This window comes from Gopherus evgoodei, chromosome 8, assembly GCF_007399415.2.
Source record: "Gopherus evgoodei ecotype Sinaloan lineage chromosome 8, rGopEvg1_v1.p, whole genome shotgun sequence".
In the NCBI taxonomy this organism is placed as follows: Eukaryota; Metazoa; Chordata; order Testudines; family Testudinidae; genus Gopherus; species Gopherus evgoodei.
The window spans coordinates 95,345,111-95,363,189 of NC_044329.1; the positions used below are offsets into that span (position 1 = coordinate 95,345,111).

General features: G+C 41.7%; 1 protein-coding gene across 2 annotated transcripts in view; it reads right to left on the bottom strand.

Moving 5' to 3' along the window:
• Positions 1-18,079, bottom strand: part of PGM1 (phosphoglucomutase 1) — a 34,088-nt gene that overhangs the window by 7,636 nt on the left and 8,373 nt on the right. The window contains exons 1-7 of one of the 2 annotated variants that reach the window (XM_030572288.1): positions 12,812-13,409; positions 9,044-9,206; positions 8,681-8,827; positions 5,062-5,187; positions 2,178-2,368; positions 1,313-1,467; positions 76-191 (exon numbers count right to left, since the gene is read on the bottom strand). In XM_030572288.1, the coding sequence (XP_030428148.1) occupies positions 76-191; positions 1,313-1,467; positions 2,178-2,368; positions 5,062-5,187; positions 8,681-8,827; positions 9,044-9,206; positions 12,812-13,069 (1,156 nt within the window). In that variant the 5' untranslated portion in view covers positions 13,070-13,409. Of the gene's footprint in view, positions 1-75; positions 192-1,312; positions 1,468-2,177; positions 2,369-5,061; positions 5,188-8,680; positions 8,828-9,043; positions 9,207-12,811; positions 13,410-18,079 lie in introns of those variants that run through there. The other variant, XM_030572289.1, reaches the window with a different exon arrangement.

The window sequence follows — 18,079 nt, forward strand, 5'->3', positions numbered from 1 at the left end:
CTGCAGAAAGAGCTAAACTGTGTTTAAATGCGAGAAACATCATCATCATTAATGAGATTAGGAACAAAAACTTACCAGTACCAAAACTTTCCTCTCCACACAGAGACAGTTTGTTTGCATCCATTAAGTTTCCAAAGAACTTCCAGCCAGTTGGAGTTTCAAACAAAGCGATCTTTGTAGCTTTGGCCACTCTTCAAAGGCAAGAAAGGTAAGTTATATCACAGCTGGACTGTTAGCACACTCTTGTGAAATGCTGCAACAGTAACGATTGTTGTTATCAAGCATCTCATTTAACATAACAGTGAAGGCAAGTCAGTCCGATTTTTTAAAAATATTAATTCTTTGTATATTCGTCCCTTGCCTTATTCCTGTGTTACCTTGGGGAGAGAGAGGGAGAGGACTGATCGGGAAGTGCAGAAGAAGGAGGAAAAAAAATACCTAGCTCCTATGTAGAACTTCTCATCAGCGGATCTCAAAACACTTTACAAATGAGGTCAGTATCATTATCTCCATTTTACAGATGGGGAAACTGAGACACAGGGAGGTGAAATGATTTGCCAGTCAGCAGACCTGGAAACAGAACCTAATTCCCTCAAGTCCCAGTCCAGCGCTGCCTCCTCCTCCCCTAGTGAATAGGTTTCAGCAGATCATATGAGTGAAAACTGCTGAGCCTCTCTTCTCTGGCTGCATAGGTGCTGGAACTAGAGGTACTGCTGCCCCCTGGCTAGAAGTGGTTTCCATTATACATAGGGTTTACAGCAGGGGTTCTCAAACTGGGTGTAGGGACCCGAGGGGGTCACGAGGTTATGATGTGAGGGGTTGTGAGCTCTCAGCCTCCCCCCTAAACCCTGTTTTACATCCAGCATTTATAATGGTGTTAAACGGGGGGGGGGGGGAGGGGGGCGGGTGTCACACTCAGAAGCTTGCTCTGTGAAAGGGGTCACCAGTATAAAAGTTTGAGAATCACTGGTTTACAGTTTGGTTCAATGGCTCTCACCACCCCCACTACACAAATTGTTCCAGCCCCCCATCTGGTGGTTAGTGTCCTCAGTCCCTCTTGGCCTCAATGGGTGTTGATGGCACTTAGCATCTCTCAGGACCAGAATCTAAGCTGAAGAAAACCCAACCGCAAGTTTTCAATAGCTTTTGAAACAGTATCTTATGAAAATGGCTTTTAAACATTGTTCCCACTAAAGATATTGTTTCAGGCATGTTATAATACGGTCACTGCTGGGGAAGAGCACAATTCACCCACCACGGAAGGTTTAAAACTGACACGAACAATTGTCAACCCCCATACCCCAAGTCCTACCTATCAATTGCTCCACTGGTAGGCATGCTTCGTGCAAAGCCACGAACACCGGTGTGCTGAAAGTAAGGAATACTGAAAATATTGGCAGCGATGACAGCAACAGAGTCTGAAGGGTTAACGAAGAACCCGTGCTTCCCTAGAATCATGTTCCGATCCTAACGAAGATGACAAAGGAGGACAAATCAGTTCTAGCTACAACTGTGCGCACAAAGATATCAGAGTAAACATTCTTTTTCAGGCACACCATATAAAAATCATACAGCACCATAGAGTTACTTTCCACTGGATTAAAGTTAGCGTGGAGTTTTGAATCATTTAAGCAGCACTGTATCATCAATAACTTCAAAGCTTGTTAAGTATAATCTGAACTTTGTAAACTGCTATCATAGTGACAAACTAGAGCAAGCGATTTTTCTTCATACATAACTATAGAATGGGAGGGAAATCCCTCATCTCCTATCAATTGCACTGTGTGAGCATCTGATTGGGCACCAGTGCAGCGCTGCTGTAACCCATTTGGTCCTATTCTGCTTCCACTGAAATCAAAGGCAAAAATCCCAATCACCCACAGGAGCATCATTATTAAATGTCTAGTCTTGGCATCTTTGCATAACATGTGGATGAGCTACCATTTGCTAAATATCACTAGACTGCAACAACCTATTCAGCTTTGACATCCATGGAAATTCTATCTGCTTATGCCCAGGATAAATCCAGTGCAGACTGTGCATCAATGAATCCATCAATCATTATTCCAACTGAAGCACTTCCTTTTAAGGCTTGTGCCCTAGTGTTTGTAGTTAAGAACAACTAGACAGTGCGGTGGGGGTGGGAGGTTCTGTAGAACAGCCACATGCTCATTTACCCCATCTCCATCAAAGGCAGCTCCAAAGTCATACTCTCCAGTCTTCATAGACTGGACCAAGTCAGCAGCATAGGTTAAGTTTGGGTCTGGGTGGTGACCACCGAAGTCCTCTAGAGGTGTACAGTTCACAGCAGAATTTGCAGGCGCTCCAAGCTCCTCACACAGGATCTTCTTTACATAGGGACCCATAACTAATGGAGCAAAAAAGAGAAACAATTAAACATTTTATTTTTTAAATTAAACTTCAACCAGCTGCACATTTTGTTCGAACTACAATTCAGCCAGAGGCTGCTCGTCTACTATAAGAAGATCATTCCGTTTTAATATACTGGGAGCATGTGGGTTTTTGGAATGTAGAGCACTGTGATCCTGACACTTAAACACAAGTTGTCCCAAAGTGTTCAATGAAACTACTCATGTGCTTAATGTTAAGTAAGAGCTTAAATGTTTTGCTGGATTGGGGCTACAGTGACAAGATCAAGCACCAGAGGGGTAGCCATGTTAGTCTGGATCTGTAAAAGCAGCAGAGTCCTGTGGCACCTTATAGATTAACAGATGTATTGGAGCATGAGCTTTCGTGGGTGAATATCTACTTTGTTGGATGCACGTATTAACCCACGAAAGCTCATGCTCCAATACGTCTGTTAGTCTATAAGGTGCCACAGGACTCTTTGCTGCTTTTAAAGATCAAGCACGTAGTTACTCAATGTGTTATTGATACTGCGGTAGCTCCTGGATGTCCAAGTCCTGGACCAGGACCTCACAGTGCTACATGCTGTACAAAAACACAACAAAAAGATGTTTCCTGCTCCCCAAAAGTTCACAATTTATATATGTCACTAAGATAGCCCATGGAACAGGAGAGAAAATGGGAAGGCTTGCCCTGAACATCTAACAATACAGCATGATATTCTGTGTTTCACACACCAATAAGCAAAGCAATTAAAAAAAAAAGTTAGCATGGAATTTCAGAGTAAGCATGACTGTGGTATGAAAAAGACGGAAACAGGGTGCTGAGAATGCCCCACAGAATAAGCTTTACTGTAGCAACATTGTGGGCAGGTTATCTACGAAGTCTTTGGCACACAAACCTTCTAAAGCAAATATTTCTCTCTACATAGTTACAGCTAAGGCTCTAATCCTGCAATCAGATCAAGATGGACAGACACTTTGTGGAGCCCAATTGACTTCAGTGGGGACTTTACCTGGATTTAAAATTCCTCCTGCACGGATCTGGTTGCAGGATTGGGCTACACCCTTGTTTCACTCTCAAGAAAATAATGTTTTAATGAGAGCGACACACCTGAGCAGTGCAGCATTTCCGCTGGCCACTATAAAGTTCCCCCTCACTCATTTCTTGAGATCACGGTATTTTTATTATGTTAAATACTCAAACCAGAGAGAAAAGTTAGAAAAAGTAAACCTGAAAGATTCAACATGTCTGACATCCCTAACTTAAAATTTTTTCAGTGCAGTTCGGAAGTAACCTTGCTATTAGGGGACGTATTCTATTTACCATAAGATTACTAGCAAGATTCTTTTGAAGTCTGTCAGTGTCTAATATCATGACACTCTCTTTAAAGCAGCAGCCGTCAGCTGTCAATTCATCAGCAACTGAGATTGGTCCAGCAACTATGTAGCTGATTCTGGAGTTTTGACAGGCCTGAGGACCCCAGTTGGCTTTTGCTGCTTTCAATACACTGTATTAAAACAGTTGAAAGTTAAAATTTGTTCTCTATACTATGGGCCAAATTTTGCCATTAGACCCTAGTGACTCCATTGACATCAGGAAGGCAGCATGAGTGAGAAGGGGCCAAATTCAGTAGTGATGTAAGTGATGGCATAAATTTCACCTCACAAAGGGGCAAGTTCTGCATAAGTGGAGCAAAACCCCTTCTTTATCTTTCACCTCATCATACTCTCCTCTTGGTTGTTTCCCCTGCTGCCACTTGCCCGTCCTTCTCCTTAGTGTAGAACTTGCCTTCCTCCTTACACAGAGGTGTAATTTACACAGATGTTTCCATCTCCCTGGAATTTGGCTCATCTCTCTAGAGCAGAAGGAGAAAAACCAACAACCTCCCTCCCAAATACAGCTGTAGACTGCTATGAGGCATGACAAATGCGGTACTCCATATTCTACGCAATACGTTTTTGTCCCCGGGTTCTGAGGATATCAGTCAGCGACAGCATTGACCAGCTGGATGTTCAATTCTTTGTCTCCAACTCTTCCATCCCGTATGCCAAATGAGAGGGAGAAAGGCAAAACCACAAGCTCATTAAATAAGATTTCCCTCCCCTCAATGACATACCTACAATAATATGTATGTATTACACAGGTTCTCATACTAACTTCATCACTGTGGTTTCTGAGCGCCTTCCAGTGGGGTATTAAGCAATGTGACTAACATCTGTCACGTGTGGTTCATTCTCATCCTCTCCCCAGAGGGAGACTTGTTTGTGTAGTGTAGGATTTTGTTTTTAAATGCACATGCTGCTCTATTTTTCTGTTAGAGAAGGCAAGAAGTGAGTCTTCGACTTGGTGTGGTAAGTGGCTCGATTTATAAGACCCTTCTAAAGCTACCTACTCCCCTTTTGCCACCATTACAAATAAAATACTGAAAATTAGCATGTGGAAGATTGGGACAGGGAGAAGGAAAGTCCATTACATTCAGGATCCTAAGTCACTCAGGTGCTTCTGAAAATTTTTCCCAAAAGCTCTGCTGGAACAAATGAGGATTCATGGTGACTAAAGACGGTGCAATGCACTTCTCAAACAGAGGAAAATAAAAGATAGCCAAAAAAAAGAGTGAGCTAGTTCTTAAATGAAAGTTTCTCCCTCCAAGAAATAGCTAAAAAAAATGAGGAGACAGTAATTATTTCATACCTCCGTGCATAGCATCTATACGAATCTTTAGGTGGTTTTGTCCTGAAAGTAGTTCTTTTAGAGCACTGAAATCAAAGATGTTCCTCAACATGTTCGCATAAGCTTCCACTGAGTCCACAATTTCAACTGCAGAGCCAAAAAAATACAAACAACCCAATACACTGAGAGACTAGCAATGACCAGACTGATCAGATAGACTACAATCCTATTCAAAATGGTAACTTTGCTACTTATGACAACGATGACATTCCTTAGCACAAAGGCCTGCCATTCAAAATAAGAAGGTCTTTGAACATCCCATAGTATCAGTTCCTAATAATGGCAATGGAGAAAATCATCTGAGGTAACAGCTCACTTTACAGTTCTACTTTCTAGAAGATTTTCAATATTACTACATACTGCCATTCCCTGCTGGTTTCCAGCCTAATCAACACAGCCAGAAACCTGAAGATAAAAGTAGCTCCCAGTACAACTTAATCTCTCTGTTCTTCATTCCAGAGGGTTAAATTCGGCTCTCAGTTACAATGAGAGTGGAACTTTCAAAAGCATTTACCAGAGTTAGACTACAACTTCCACTAAAAGTCAGTGGGAATCAGACACCTAACTCTCATTTGTACCTTTGAAACTGAGAAAGGAATTTGGTCCACATAAAGGCAATGTGGTGGAAAATGTATTAATGCAAAGTCCCGGTGTACTAACACTGGGGGCTGAAGGAACTAAGAATTTTACCAGGTTCCTTGTTACAAAAATATTCAAATTGTTCCTTTTTTTAACATGCACACACAGTGTGAAATATATGCAATTAAATCTGAAAAAAAATAACATTTCATTGTAAGTTTGCAAAAATTGTCTAATTTTACAGAAAACCTGCAACATGATGGATTTTTTAAGTGCAAATGCAGCAGTAAAAATCAACTCAAAACTTTAAAAAACACCTGAAAACGTTTTAGAATGTTTTTATGGGGGGGGGGGAATGTAAGTGCAAAATTGTCTAAGTTTTGCTATTGCTAACATATTTTCAAAGGGTATCATTATACTGTAGCACAAATGGAATGATAACATTCATATTAGTTTTAGTGGGCCCAACAGTCTCATTTAAATTAAAGTGAACATTTTTTGTTATGAACCACATGCGATACATGAAAAGAGTGCCTGTTGGAGGACAAAGAAGTGATTCAATATGGTTCTATAAATACCTATACAGGGAGAAGATATCAGATACTAGCGAATGCTTTAAGCTAGCATACAAAGCCACAACAAGACTGACTAAATAGAAGCCAGAAAAGTTCAAACTGGAAATAAGGGTTTCCACAGGTATGTTAGCAACAAGAAGGTCAGGAAATGTGTGGGACCCTTACTGAATGGGGGAGGCAACCTAGTGACTGAGGATGTGGAAAATGCTGAAGTGCCTCGGTCTTCACAGACAAGGGCAGCTCCCAGACTGCTGCACTGGGTAACACAGCATGGGGAGTAGGGGAGCAGCCCTCAGTGCTGAAAGAACAGGTTGAGGACTATTTAGAAAAGCTGGACGAGCACAAGTCCATGGAGCTAGATTCACTGCATCCGAGGGTGCTAAAGGAGTTGGTGGATGTGACTGCAGAGCCATTGGCCATTATCTTTGAAAACTCGTGGAGACTGCAGGAGGTCCCGGATGATTGGAAAAAGGCAATTATACTGTACATCTTTAAACGGGGAAGAAGGAGAATCTGGGGTACTACAAACTGGTCAGCCTCACCTCAGTCCCCGGAAAAATCATGGAGCAGGTCCTCAAGGAATACATTTTGAAACACTTAGAGGAGAGGAAGGTGATCAGGAACAGTCAACATGGATTCACCAAGGGCAAGTCATGCCTGACCAACCTGATTGCTTTCTATGATGAGATAAATGGCTCCGCGGATATGGCAGAAAGTGGTGAACATGATATACCTTGACTTTAGCAAAGCTTTCGATACGGTTTCCCACAGTATTCTTGCCAGCAACTTGAAGTATGGATTGAATGAATGGACTATAAGGTGGATAGAAAGTTGGCTAGATCATCAGGCTCAAAGGGTAGTGATCAACAGCTCGATGTCTAGTTGACAAGCAGAGTTCCCCAGGGGCTGGTCCTTGGGCCAGTTTTATTCAACATCTTCATTAATGATCTGGGATGATGGAATGGATTTCACCCTCAGCAAGTTCATGGATGACACTAAGCTAGGGGGAGAGGTAGATATGCTGGAGGGTAGAAATAGGGTCCAGAGTGACCTAGATAAATTGGAGGATTGGGACAAAAGAAATCTGGTGAGGTTCAACAAGGACAAGTGCAGAGTCCTGCACTTAGGACAAAAGAATCTCATGCTCTGCTAGAGGCTGGAGACCGACTGGCTAAGCAGCAGTTCTGCAGAAAAGGACTTGGAGATTACAGAAGATAAGAAGCAGGATATAAGTCAACAGTGTGCCCTTGTCGCCAAGAAGGCCAATGGCATATTAGGCTGCATTAGCAGGAGCACTGCCAGCAGATCAAGGGAAATGATTATTCTCCTCTGTTTGGCACTGGTGAGGCCACATCTGGAGTATTGCATGCAGTTTTGGGCCTTCCACTACAGAAATGATGTGGACAAATTGGAGAGAGTCCAGTAGAGGGCAACGAAAATGATTAGGGAGCTGAGGCACATGACTTATGAGGAGAGGCTGAAGGAATTGGGCTTATCCAGTCTGCAGAAGAGATGAGTGAGAGGGGTTTGATAGCAGCCTTCAACTACCTGAAGGGGGGTTCCAAAGAGGATGGAGCTCGGCTGCTCTCAGTGGTGGCAGATGACAAAACAAGGAAAAATGGTCTCAAGTTGCAGTGGGGGAGGTCTAGGTTGGATATTAGGAAAAATTATTTCACTAGAAGGGTGGTGAAGCAGTGGAATGGGTTACCTAGAGAGGTGGTAGAATCTCCATCCTTGAAGATTTTTAAGGACTGGCTTGACAAAGCTTTGGCTGGGATGATTTAGTTGGGGTTGGTCCTGTTTTGAGTAGGAGGCTGGACTAGATGACCTCCTGAGGTCTCTTCCAACCCTAATATTCTATGATTCTATGATAAGACATTTTAAATTGCAGCGATTGGATATTGTGCATTCTCCGTCACTTGGAGTCTTTATATCAAGATTAGATGCCTATGTAAAAAAGATATGGGGGTAAATTTTCAGAAGTCCCATTTTCAAAGTGATAGGCACTTAAGTCAGATTTTCAACAGTATTTAGGCACCTAGGTGCATCTGACAATGTCACTTGGCACCTAAATACCTCTGAAAATCTGGCCCTTGGGAACCTAATTTTCACAGGAAGTCAATGGGATGTAATCTCCTAAATGCCTATGTCACTATTGAAAGCGGGACTTAGGGCCCTAACGCATTCAGATGCTACTGGAAATTTAACCCATGCTCTGGTTCATCCACAAGTTGTTGTGCTCAATACAGGAATCATGGGGTAAAATTCTGTTGTCTGTGTTATGCAGGAGGCCAGACTAGCGGATCATATCCCTTTTGGCCTTAAAATCTATTAAATAACCTTGACAAACGAAGGCACTACCATACTATGTAATTGCCCTATGAAAGTAAAAATTACATTTATACAAGGATAAATGTGTCACTTGCCTGTAAATGGTTTAAACTTGTTCTCCAAGTCAAATTGCTGCTTTCCAATGGTACCAAGGTCCACCTTCAGATCTGGGCAGATAGCATACTCTTCAATAGTCTTGCTAATTTGGAAAATTTTATCAGTAATACCTTCAGGAGCAGGACCTACAAGTGAAAAAGGAAGGAAAGTTTTTAGTGCGTGCTGTAAGTATGCATTCCATAGGTACATCAGAAGACAAGGGATGAGAATGTTTCTCTTGGGAACAATAATATTTTACAAGAGAAGTAGAACACTTGTTTTGTTTAGTGAAATATACTGCTGACAGTACTGAAGGTATATTGACTGATGTAAGAAATGTTGACCACCAGGGAAAACTTTACCTCCATTGGAAATATTGAATTTAATGCCGAAGTCTCCATTTGGGCCACCAGGGTTGTGACTGGCTGTCAAAATGATGCCACCAATGGCTTTGATTTTTCTAATAATACAGGAGACAGCTGGGGTGGAGAGAATTCCATTCTGTCCAATCACTAAACGGCCAATCTAAAACAAAGATTTAAAACAAACTATCAAAAAAATTCACAATTTTAAAGACTACTAGAGCATGAAAGTTAGAAATGGCAACTTTACAGATGCAGATATTTATGGAACACTCACACAGTTGTGTGTAAATTTTAGACTTGGCAGAATTATTTTATATAATTTTGACAGATGATATCAATGTTCATTTTTAAAGCATTTTTTCTATTTTTATAGACAAATTTTCATAGTGGAGGGAAATTATGAGGGGCAGTCAAGCAATTATTTAATGACAATAGTTGTTGAGATTCAAAAAGTTAAATTTTTATAACTATTAAAAACACAAATTGTCAATGTCAAAATATAAAATCGATATCCTTCAATCAAACTCTAATAAGTTCTCAAGCCATGTTTTTCTTATTTGCCTATCTGGGAATTTTGTCTATTATAAATGGGAACATTTTTTCATCTGTTTGTGTGTGTACAGTGAAATCAACATTTACTGACATTTACCGATAAAAACCTAATCTTTCCAAGCCTACTTTCAGGACTTGTCTTCACTATAGGGGCAAATTGACTTAAGTTACGCTACTCCAGCTGTGTGAATAACGTAGCTGAAGTTGACGTGGCTTAAGCTGACTTACCTCGGTGTCTCCACTGTGCGGCGCTGACAGGAGACGCTCTCCGGTCGACTCACCTTACTCTTCTTGGAGAGGTGGAGTATCGGGGTCGAACAGAGAGCACTTAGTCATCAGTTTAGCAGGTCTTCACTAGACCCGCTAAATTGATCCCTGCTGCATCGATTGCAGCAGCAGCAGCAGCGATATCCCCGTAGTGAAAACCAGACCTTAGTTTGCTCCCACCATGTCCACGAGGGAGTTACAGTGCAGCACTCTGCCCTGCAGGTCGGACTACGGGAGTGTGAATAGCAATATGCACCGCTGTTAGCAAGCCCTTGGGTATGTGTACTCTGCAATAAAACACCCGCAGCTGGCCCATATCAGCTGGCTTGGGCTCGCTGGGCTTGGGCTGCGGGGTTATAAAACTGCAGTGCAGGCATCCAGGCTTAGGCTGGAGCCTGGACTCTAGAACTGCCCCCTCTTCCCTTGCACAGTTCGAAAGCCCAGGCACTGGCCTGAGCCTGGACATCTACACTGCAACTTTATAGCCTGCAGCCTGAGCCTCATGAGCCCAAGTCAGCTGGCATAAGTCAGCATCGAGTATTTTATTTCAGTATAGACATACCCTTAGATTCTTAAACCCAGCAGGTCAAATTTGGAAGCAATGTGTAAGGGAGAGTGTAAGCTACATATTGATAAATGTATATGAGCCAAAGTAAGTCTAGAGAATCTATATTTGTGGAATGTACAGATCGGAAGGGAGAGGGTGGAGAAAAGAAACACCATCTAGATTTACCTCTGATTTTGGTCCAATGCCAAAATATCATCCATTCCCTACTTAATAACCAAGCAGTTTCTGTGAACTCCCCAACGTGAAGGTTGTTTCTTTGTGGAAGAAGTTGCAGCTAAAGCTTTAACTTACTGAGTTTCTTGTTACAAGGGAAATATATCATACATAACATAGGAATCCCCTTCTCACAATGCTCAGATCTGAATTTCAAATACACCAGTTAAACTTATTGAGAGGCCAGTGTTGGGTCGTTATACAGAAAAACCTATAGGATGCAAGTCCTTTATAATAAAAAAATTAGATAAATGCTAGAATCCAGCTCTTATTCTCCTCTTCACTGATAATACAGGTGGATGCTCTCTACGGTTCTGAAATAGCAAGGATGTCAAGCAGGTGGCAGTCTGCACCACCATCCCCATCTTCAGTACATCTATCTAACAGGAAGGGGGGTGAACTATACAGTACACTACATGCAGACTCACCAATCCTTTACACCATGCCATAATTACGACCTCTAAATATAGATGTCTTTATTTATACATGCCAGGTTTAGTGGACTATTAGCTTAGTCATTTCCTTTAATTAAATAAATCAGATTTAAAGTATGCAATATAAATTAGACTACTGGGACACCAAGTGTGGCGGTCTTATTTGGAAATCCTTCTGATCACACATTCATAGAGGTGACAGTATCCACCTACATCACATACCGATGGAACTGCCTTTTACACTTTTAAAATGAGATATGCATGCGTTATAATAATTTTACACTTGAAAATATTCTCAAAATTATACTTTATATTCTACGCACTGGGGTTAGCATGAAGTTGATAAATAAACCAATAGGCATTGCTAATTAGTGACAGAAAGGACAGAATATAAAAATTACAATAAAGTCAAATTTACGGAAGACACGTGTGGGCTAATTTTACTGGAAATAAATACAGCTCCAGATCCTCAGCTACTGTAAATGGGTATTGCTTCATCTTGACGAGGGACAAGCTGAGATACCAGCTTTATGCTTTTTGAGAGACTTAGCATTTCTTTTTAAAAGAGTGAATGAACTACAAAGAAACTGGAAATCAAAGGCAACTGACACAATATTTATGGTCCAAACAGTGGGCCTGATCATTACCTGATGTAAATTTGCATCCTACAGATCTTCTGTTTGGACCATGTATCGACTTCAATGGAGCTACACTGATTTACAATGGCAGACAAGGTGGACTGCTATTTCTAATTTTTACACACACACCCCAAATTATTTTGTTGTCCAAGAGCTTGGGGGGAGGCGGGAGGCTGAACTCTCTCTACCTGTTTGCTATGAACTATAATGCCACCAGATCAGTGGTTTGGTCACATAAATTCCCCATGAGCTATTTAATAGCAGAGGCAGCTAGTATTATTTTCTCTCTGCCTTAAAAATAAAATAAAATCTTCAGTGGAATCTTTGCCTTTTTCACAGAAAAACCTCATATCTAGAAATCCATTAAAAACTGAAGCGAGCTGCAGTGCACTAAAAGATGTTAGGATTTTTGTTCTAATGCCAACATGTGGAATGTCACCACAACTGGAGTTCACTATAAAGGGGTGCAGCTGTATTGCTAAAACACGTGATATCCTTATTTTCAAAAGCTCTGGTGACATTCATGACATAGCTATTTGTATCTATTGAGAAACCACAAACACTGTGTTTTGCCTTTTCATTTGTTGAGCAGCTCAGACCATAATGAAACTGTTTTTGCAGAGCAAAGCAGAGTTGTCACTGAGCACAAAGAGCCCATCTCTCTACCAATCAGTTACTTACTAACAATGGCGTTGTGAGCTGATGAAGATAGTTACGAAATGCACAAATGCCAATAACTTGATGCAAATCAACAAAATGAGCATTAATGAGAAACTAACAATATTTATTTTTCACACTGGTATTTCTACATGTTTCTACCCTATTGCAAATGTATTTTCACTTTTCTTCAAAGCTAAATGGCAACATTGTTTTGAAAAATTTTAATTGGGTAATTTCAATATCACTAAGGATAATTTTCCATTAAACACTTCACGATGATCCATAATTCTCAGTTAACCAATACCAGGCATTTAAAAGACAATGGGAAATTAGTTCATTAAAACTTAGAACACCGCTTAATTACTATGACTTTATACTTCTGCTTAGATCAGCTACAGTACTAGAAATTTAGTCATATTTATCATATACCAACCCCATTGGCAGCTGCCATTTGAACTATCAATTCTATTGCCAATTTATTAAAATATCTCCCATCTCCTCCAACTACCATAGTAGATCCTTGTCGATCTCTTAGATCTATGGAAAAAAATATACTCTGGACAAAATTCTGCAGGTAGTTTGTCTTGGTCTCAAAATAATAGATTTTCTTCCGTAATCCACTGGTTCCCGGTTTCTGGTCAAAGTAAGCTGCTGTTGGCACAGTCAATATAAGCAGAGGACGGTCTTCCATGTTTCTTTTTCATATAAATACATTTAAAATAAATTATGGTGAAAATAAAAGAAATCTTGACACCAGCAATGGCACATCTACTAGTTAGAAGTTCTGTGAAGCAGTCAAGTGCCCAAAAATAGCTCCTTGAACCTTGTGCTGAATGTGGTTTCGGTAACTGAAGAAGTTTTCTTGCACTTGTTCTGCAAGATCACTGTCAGAAAGAATACATATAATTCCACACTGCAATCCCTCATGAAAATGGAAAGAAAATAAGAGATTTGTCTGCAGTAGTCTTCTGATTGTGACAGCAGTTCTGTGCAGTTCTTGTATTATCACAGACTAGACCACAGCAGCGTTAATTCTGTCCAATTATCTGTTAGGATGGGGATAGCAAGAGAGGCTGTTTAGTAGGTCAGCCCTTCAGTCAAAAGCATTGATTTGTTGCTGGGCTCTGCTTTCTAAACCAATGCAGAGCTGGAATCGTTTTAGACAGACAAGCAGATTCATAAAGTTCTGCCAGTTGTGACTCTCACTGTCAAAGAGACCTCATAGGGAAGTGAATACTGAGAAGGTAAGTGTTTAGGAAGCATGGCTGTACACAGCTGAAGTTATTTTGTGGAGACCAGCAACTTAAAGGTCACTCTTAAAATGGCAATCAGAAGATCTCAGTTACTTACAGTTTCCTTATATTACTGGCATTGACAGCCATTGCCAGTATTCTATAGTGCTCAATTGAATGGCTTTCCTCTAATAAACATTGCAGTTACCTGCTGGGCAAAATGGGCCAAAATCCACCTGGGAAAAATCCAGAATAACTGCAGTGGTTTCTATGGAGTTACTCCAGATTGACCACAGTCCAACTAGGAACAGAGTTTATCCCAGATAAGCATTTATAAAATGCTATTATTTTAGAAAAAACTACATTTGTATAAAGCTGTGAATACTGAAATATGATTAACTCTGGCAGAAGAGTATGACAGCCAAATTATTTGAAATCCCAAGAAAATGTCATCCGGGCTGGTGAGATGCCAAGTTTCTTAAAATGCATTCAGTACTATCCTTCTGAATTCTGGGAAGTTAACGTGTTGGTTAAAAATAACCAACAATGCTTTTTAGTAATACTTTGTGCTTCTGTGGAGTCTTTAGTCCAAGTATCTCTAAACATTTAACAAGCATTAATTGAGCAATTTATGAAGCCACACATCATTACGGTCCAGCCTATCTGCTACTGAAGCAAAAAAAGAAAAGAAAAAAAGTCATAATTTTTAATACAATTCGATAGTTGTGACCATTTGCAAAGTGTTCTATGGGGATGATTTCTTGAGGTTTCAGTTCTGCAACTGGAGGAAATAAATAGGCTAAGAAGCCAAATACAATAATTTTACATCTTTAAAGCTCTGTACTAGTATTAACTAACTCATCTTTACTTTGGTGTCCTGAAATGCACAGGCACTGTGGTTAAGTCCTTAGGTATAGGTTTCCCTCTTGTGGTACAGAAGTGGAAAAACAATTCCCAGGGTTGACTAACAAGGTTCTACTTGTACTCAGTTCATACACTGGGTCTGCTTTCTGATCACTGCAGGAGGATTTACATAGGAAATTCCCATTGGTATTTATTAAAACATCTAGGCAAGCAGTTTCTCATCTCACTCCCAGATGGCACTATAAGTTCAACTTACTGTAGAATGTCCAACCCCTTGAAATGTCTCTTTATTCAAACACATGCAAAAAGTAAACTCTTAGGCCTGATCTACACTGGGGGTAGGGGAGGGGAGGGTGTTGATGTAAGATACGCAACTTCAGCTATGGGAATAGCGTAGCTGAAGTCGACTTTTCTTATTTTGACTTACTTCCCATCCTCATGGCACGAGATCGATGGCTGCGGCTCCCCCATTGACTCCGCTTCTGCCGCTCGCCCTGGTGGAGTTCCAGAGTTGACAGGAGCATGTTCGGGGATCGATATATCGCGTCTAGACGAGATGCGATATATTGATCCCTGATAGATTGATATATCACGTCTAGATGAGACGCAATATATTGATCCCTGATAGAGCGATCGCTACCCTCCGATCCGGCAGGTAGTCTGGACTTACCCTTAGAACATGTTCCCCTTTTATTGCATGGGGGAGATTTACATGAAACTACGCACCCATTGGCAGGGGGGAAGGTCACTATGAACCCAATGATTTATACTTATACAACACACACACACACACACCACCCCCTAATGCATGTATAATTAAGCAGCAGTGGAATTCAGCTACCAAAGTCTAATACATTTCTATGGGTTCATTTAGTTTGACTTTCTGTCACAAAGTTTCAGAGGCATCTCAGGCAGTCCCGACAGAGTTCTCACACTGAAATTAGACCAGGTACTCTAGAGGTTTCTAGATAACAGGAATCAACCTTTTACTTTACTTTGATGTTAGTGCCGATCAACAGTGACTGGTTGGGGATAGGCATGGAATACAAGACCTTTTACCTTTATTTTTTACCTGATGGCTGTTTCACAGCTTATCCCTTAATGAGCAAGTGTCTGTGTGAAAAAAAAAATCACCATTAAAATTAGTATCTCTTTTGACAGACCCAAAAGAAAGAAAAAAGGTCTGAGGCAGAACGAGAGATGAAGTGGGTGGGCCACTGGCTTCAGTGGGCTCAGGATTTCACCCAGTGTCTCCACCCTGGCAGAGTGGAGATTGTGTGGGAAAGCTTGCCCTGCCACTGCCCATGCCATCCTTGTTCTGAGGACGAATGGTGTGGTGGGAGGAAGGGCACCTCTCGCAAAATCCTGGATTTCCCGCCTGTTTTTTAAAGATAGAAAAGCTGTGGAGTATTTACTGGTGCAGTTTTCTAGTTTGCTACCAAGAGGAACTGGACATGCAAGAACGTGGCCAGGGCTATGCACTTTTTCCTGCTAACAGCTGACTTTGGTTAATGATAAAAAAGACTAAACAAGATTGTGTTTTCAGAAAATGTAAACTTTAGACTGTGAGTCTTAGCAGGAAAATGACCTTTTGATTATTTCTACATACTGGCTTTCAGTACCACAAACTGAAGCCTGTGTGATTCTGAAAAACGCAGAGAACCAAATTCTGCCTTTAGCCTTCAGTACTAAGATTCTCAAAGTCACCTTTCCATATTGCTTAAGTTCTATATGACCAGTAATAGTGATTCTTACTCTGTATTATAAGCACTATTTTTTATTTGAATGACATTCACCTTCTGGCAGAGAATCTTATGGGATGAGAGACCTGAGCAGAAGTTACTGGATAAAGTAGCCTTACAACAATCAGTTCTAAAGTGAAAGAAACATTTTGGAATCAAAACAGTTTTGGGAAAGCCCACAGAAAGAACGAATGAACCTGCCTTTCTCTCTAGATCAAGATGGAATTACATTTTCCAGATTAATTAACTGCAAGAATTCCAAGTGAATTACAGTCTATACAGCTCCACATTTACACACAAGATGACTATGAGTGTCTACAGCATGTGAATATGAAATGTTCAGTGTGTTCCCCACTCTAATTTCTAGCACTTTTCTCTGATTTGTTAGCACACATACAGCAGGCCCATAAACCCTGCTATGCATTCATAACTAAGGCTGCGATTCTCTCCGACTTCCACAGCAGCTGCTGTGGCTGACTCCAGGGTGCCCCACAGCCAGCTCCACCAGCTGCTGCCGGAGCGACCTAGGGCCAGCTGCTTGGGCAGTCCGTGGGACCAGCCGCATCGGCCACTGTTCGGGCGGTCCCAGGCAGCTGGCTCCGGGAAGCACCTGAGCAGAGGTCCTGGGGCGCCGTAGGGACCGCCCGAGCAGCAGTGGCCTCAGAGGCACCTGGAGGCTGTCTGGAGAGCAGTCCCCAGGGAGCAGCAGCCAGGGGAAGTCAACCCCTGGCATCAGAGCAGGCCCCCCCGGAGCAGCACCCTCCAAAGCAGTGGGGCCCAGAAACAGAGATTTAGTCAGGGGTATTTTTGGTAAAAGTCATGGACAGGTAACAGGACGTGAATTTGTATTTATTGACCATGACCTGTCCATGACTTTTACCAAAAATACCCCTGACTAAATCTTAGCCTTAGCCATAGTCCAAAAAGCATGGACTCGGCAGAGCCATGCACTCTTCTTGTGATCATTACAAAACACCTGGTGCCTTATCCTGCAGTATTTCCAGAGCCAAGACAGGAGCTGCCGTACAGAATACTGTGATATTCTTCTAGCAGCCCTGCTGCAAGTCATAATACGAAACAATTCCGGGTTACTCCTGGCAGTTGCACAGCAGCTGAACATGGTGGAGCGCTATTTCTGGTCCCAGGAAATAAGCACTGACTGGTGGGATTGCATCATTATGTAGCTATGGGATAACAAGCAGTGACTGCAAAACTTTCGAATGCGGAAGGCCACTTTCTAGGAACTTTGTGCAGAGCTTTCCCCGGCCCTGAAGCACAGCCACACTAAAATGAAAGCTGCTCTGACAGTGGAGAAGCGAGTGGCAAACAGTGCCAGACTGCTACCAGTCAGTGGGGAAATCAATTCCAAGTTGGTAAATCCACCATGGGAGCTGTTGTGATCCAAGTGTGCAGGGCCCTTAATTGACTTCTGCTAAGAAGGATTGTGACTCGGAAACGTGCAGAACATAGTGGATGATTTTGCCATGATGGGGTTCCCCAGCTGCAGTGGGGCAATAGATGGCATGCATATTCCTATCTTGGCACCAGACCTCCTAGCCAAAAAATACATAAACCATAAGGGCTACTTTTCAATGGTATTGTAGGCGCTGGTGGATCACAGGAGGCGTTTCACCAACATCAACATGGGATGATCAAGAAATGCACATGATGCAAGCATCTTTAGGAACGCAGGTCTGTTCAGAAAGCTGCAATCAGGAACTTTCTTTCCAGATGGCAAAATAACCACTAACTAACTATGCTGAAATGCCAACAGAGATCCTGGGAAACCCAGCCTCATGAAGCCATACCCGGCCACCTGGACAGCAGTAAGGAGCAGTTCAACAATAGGCTGAGCAAGTGCAG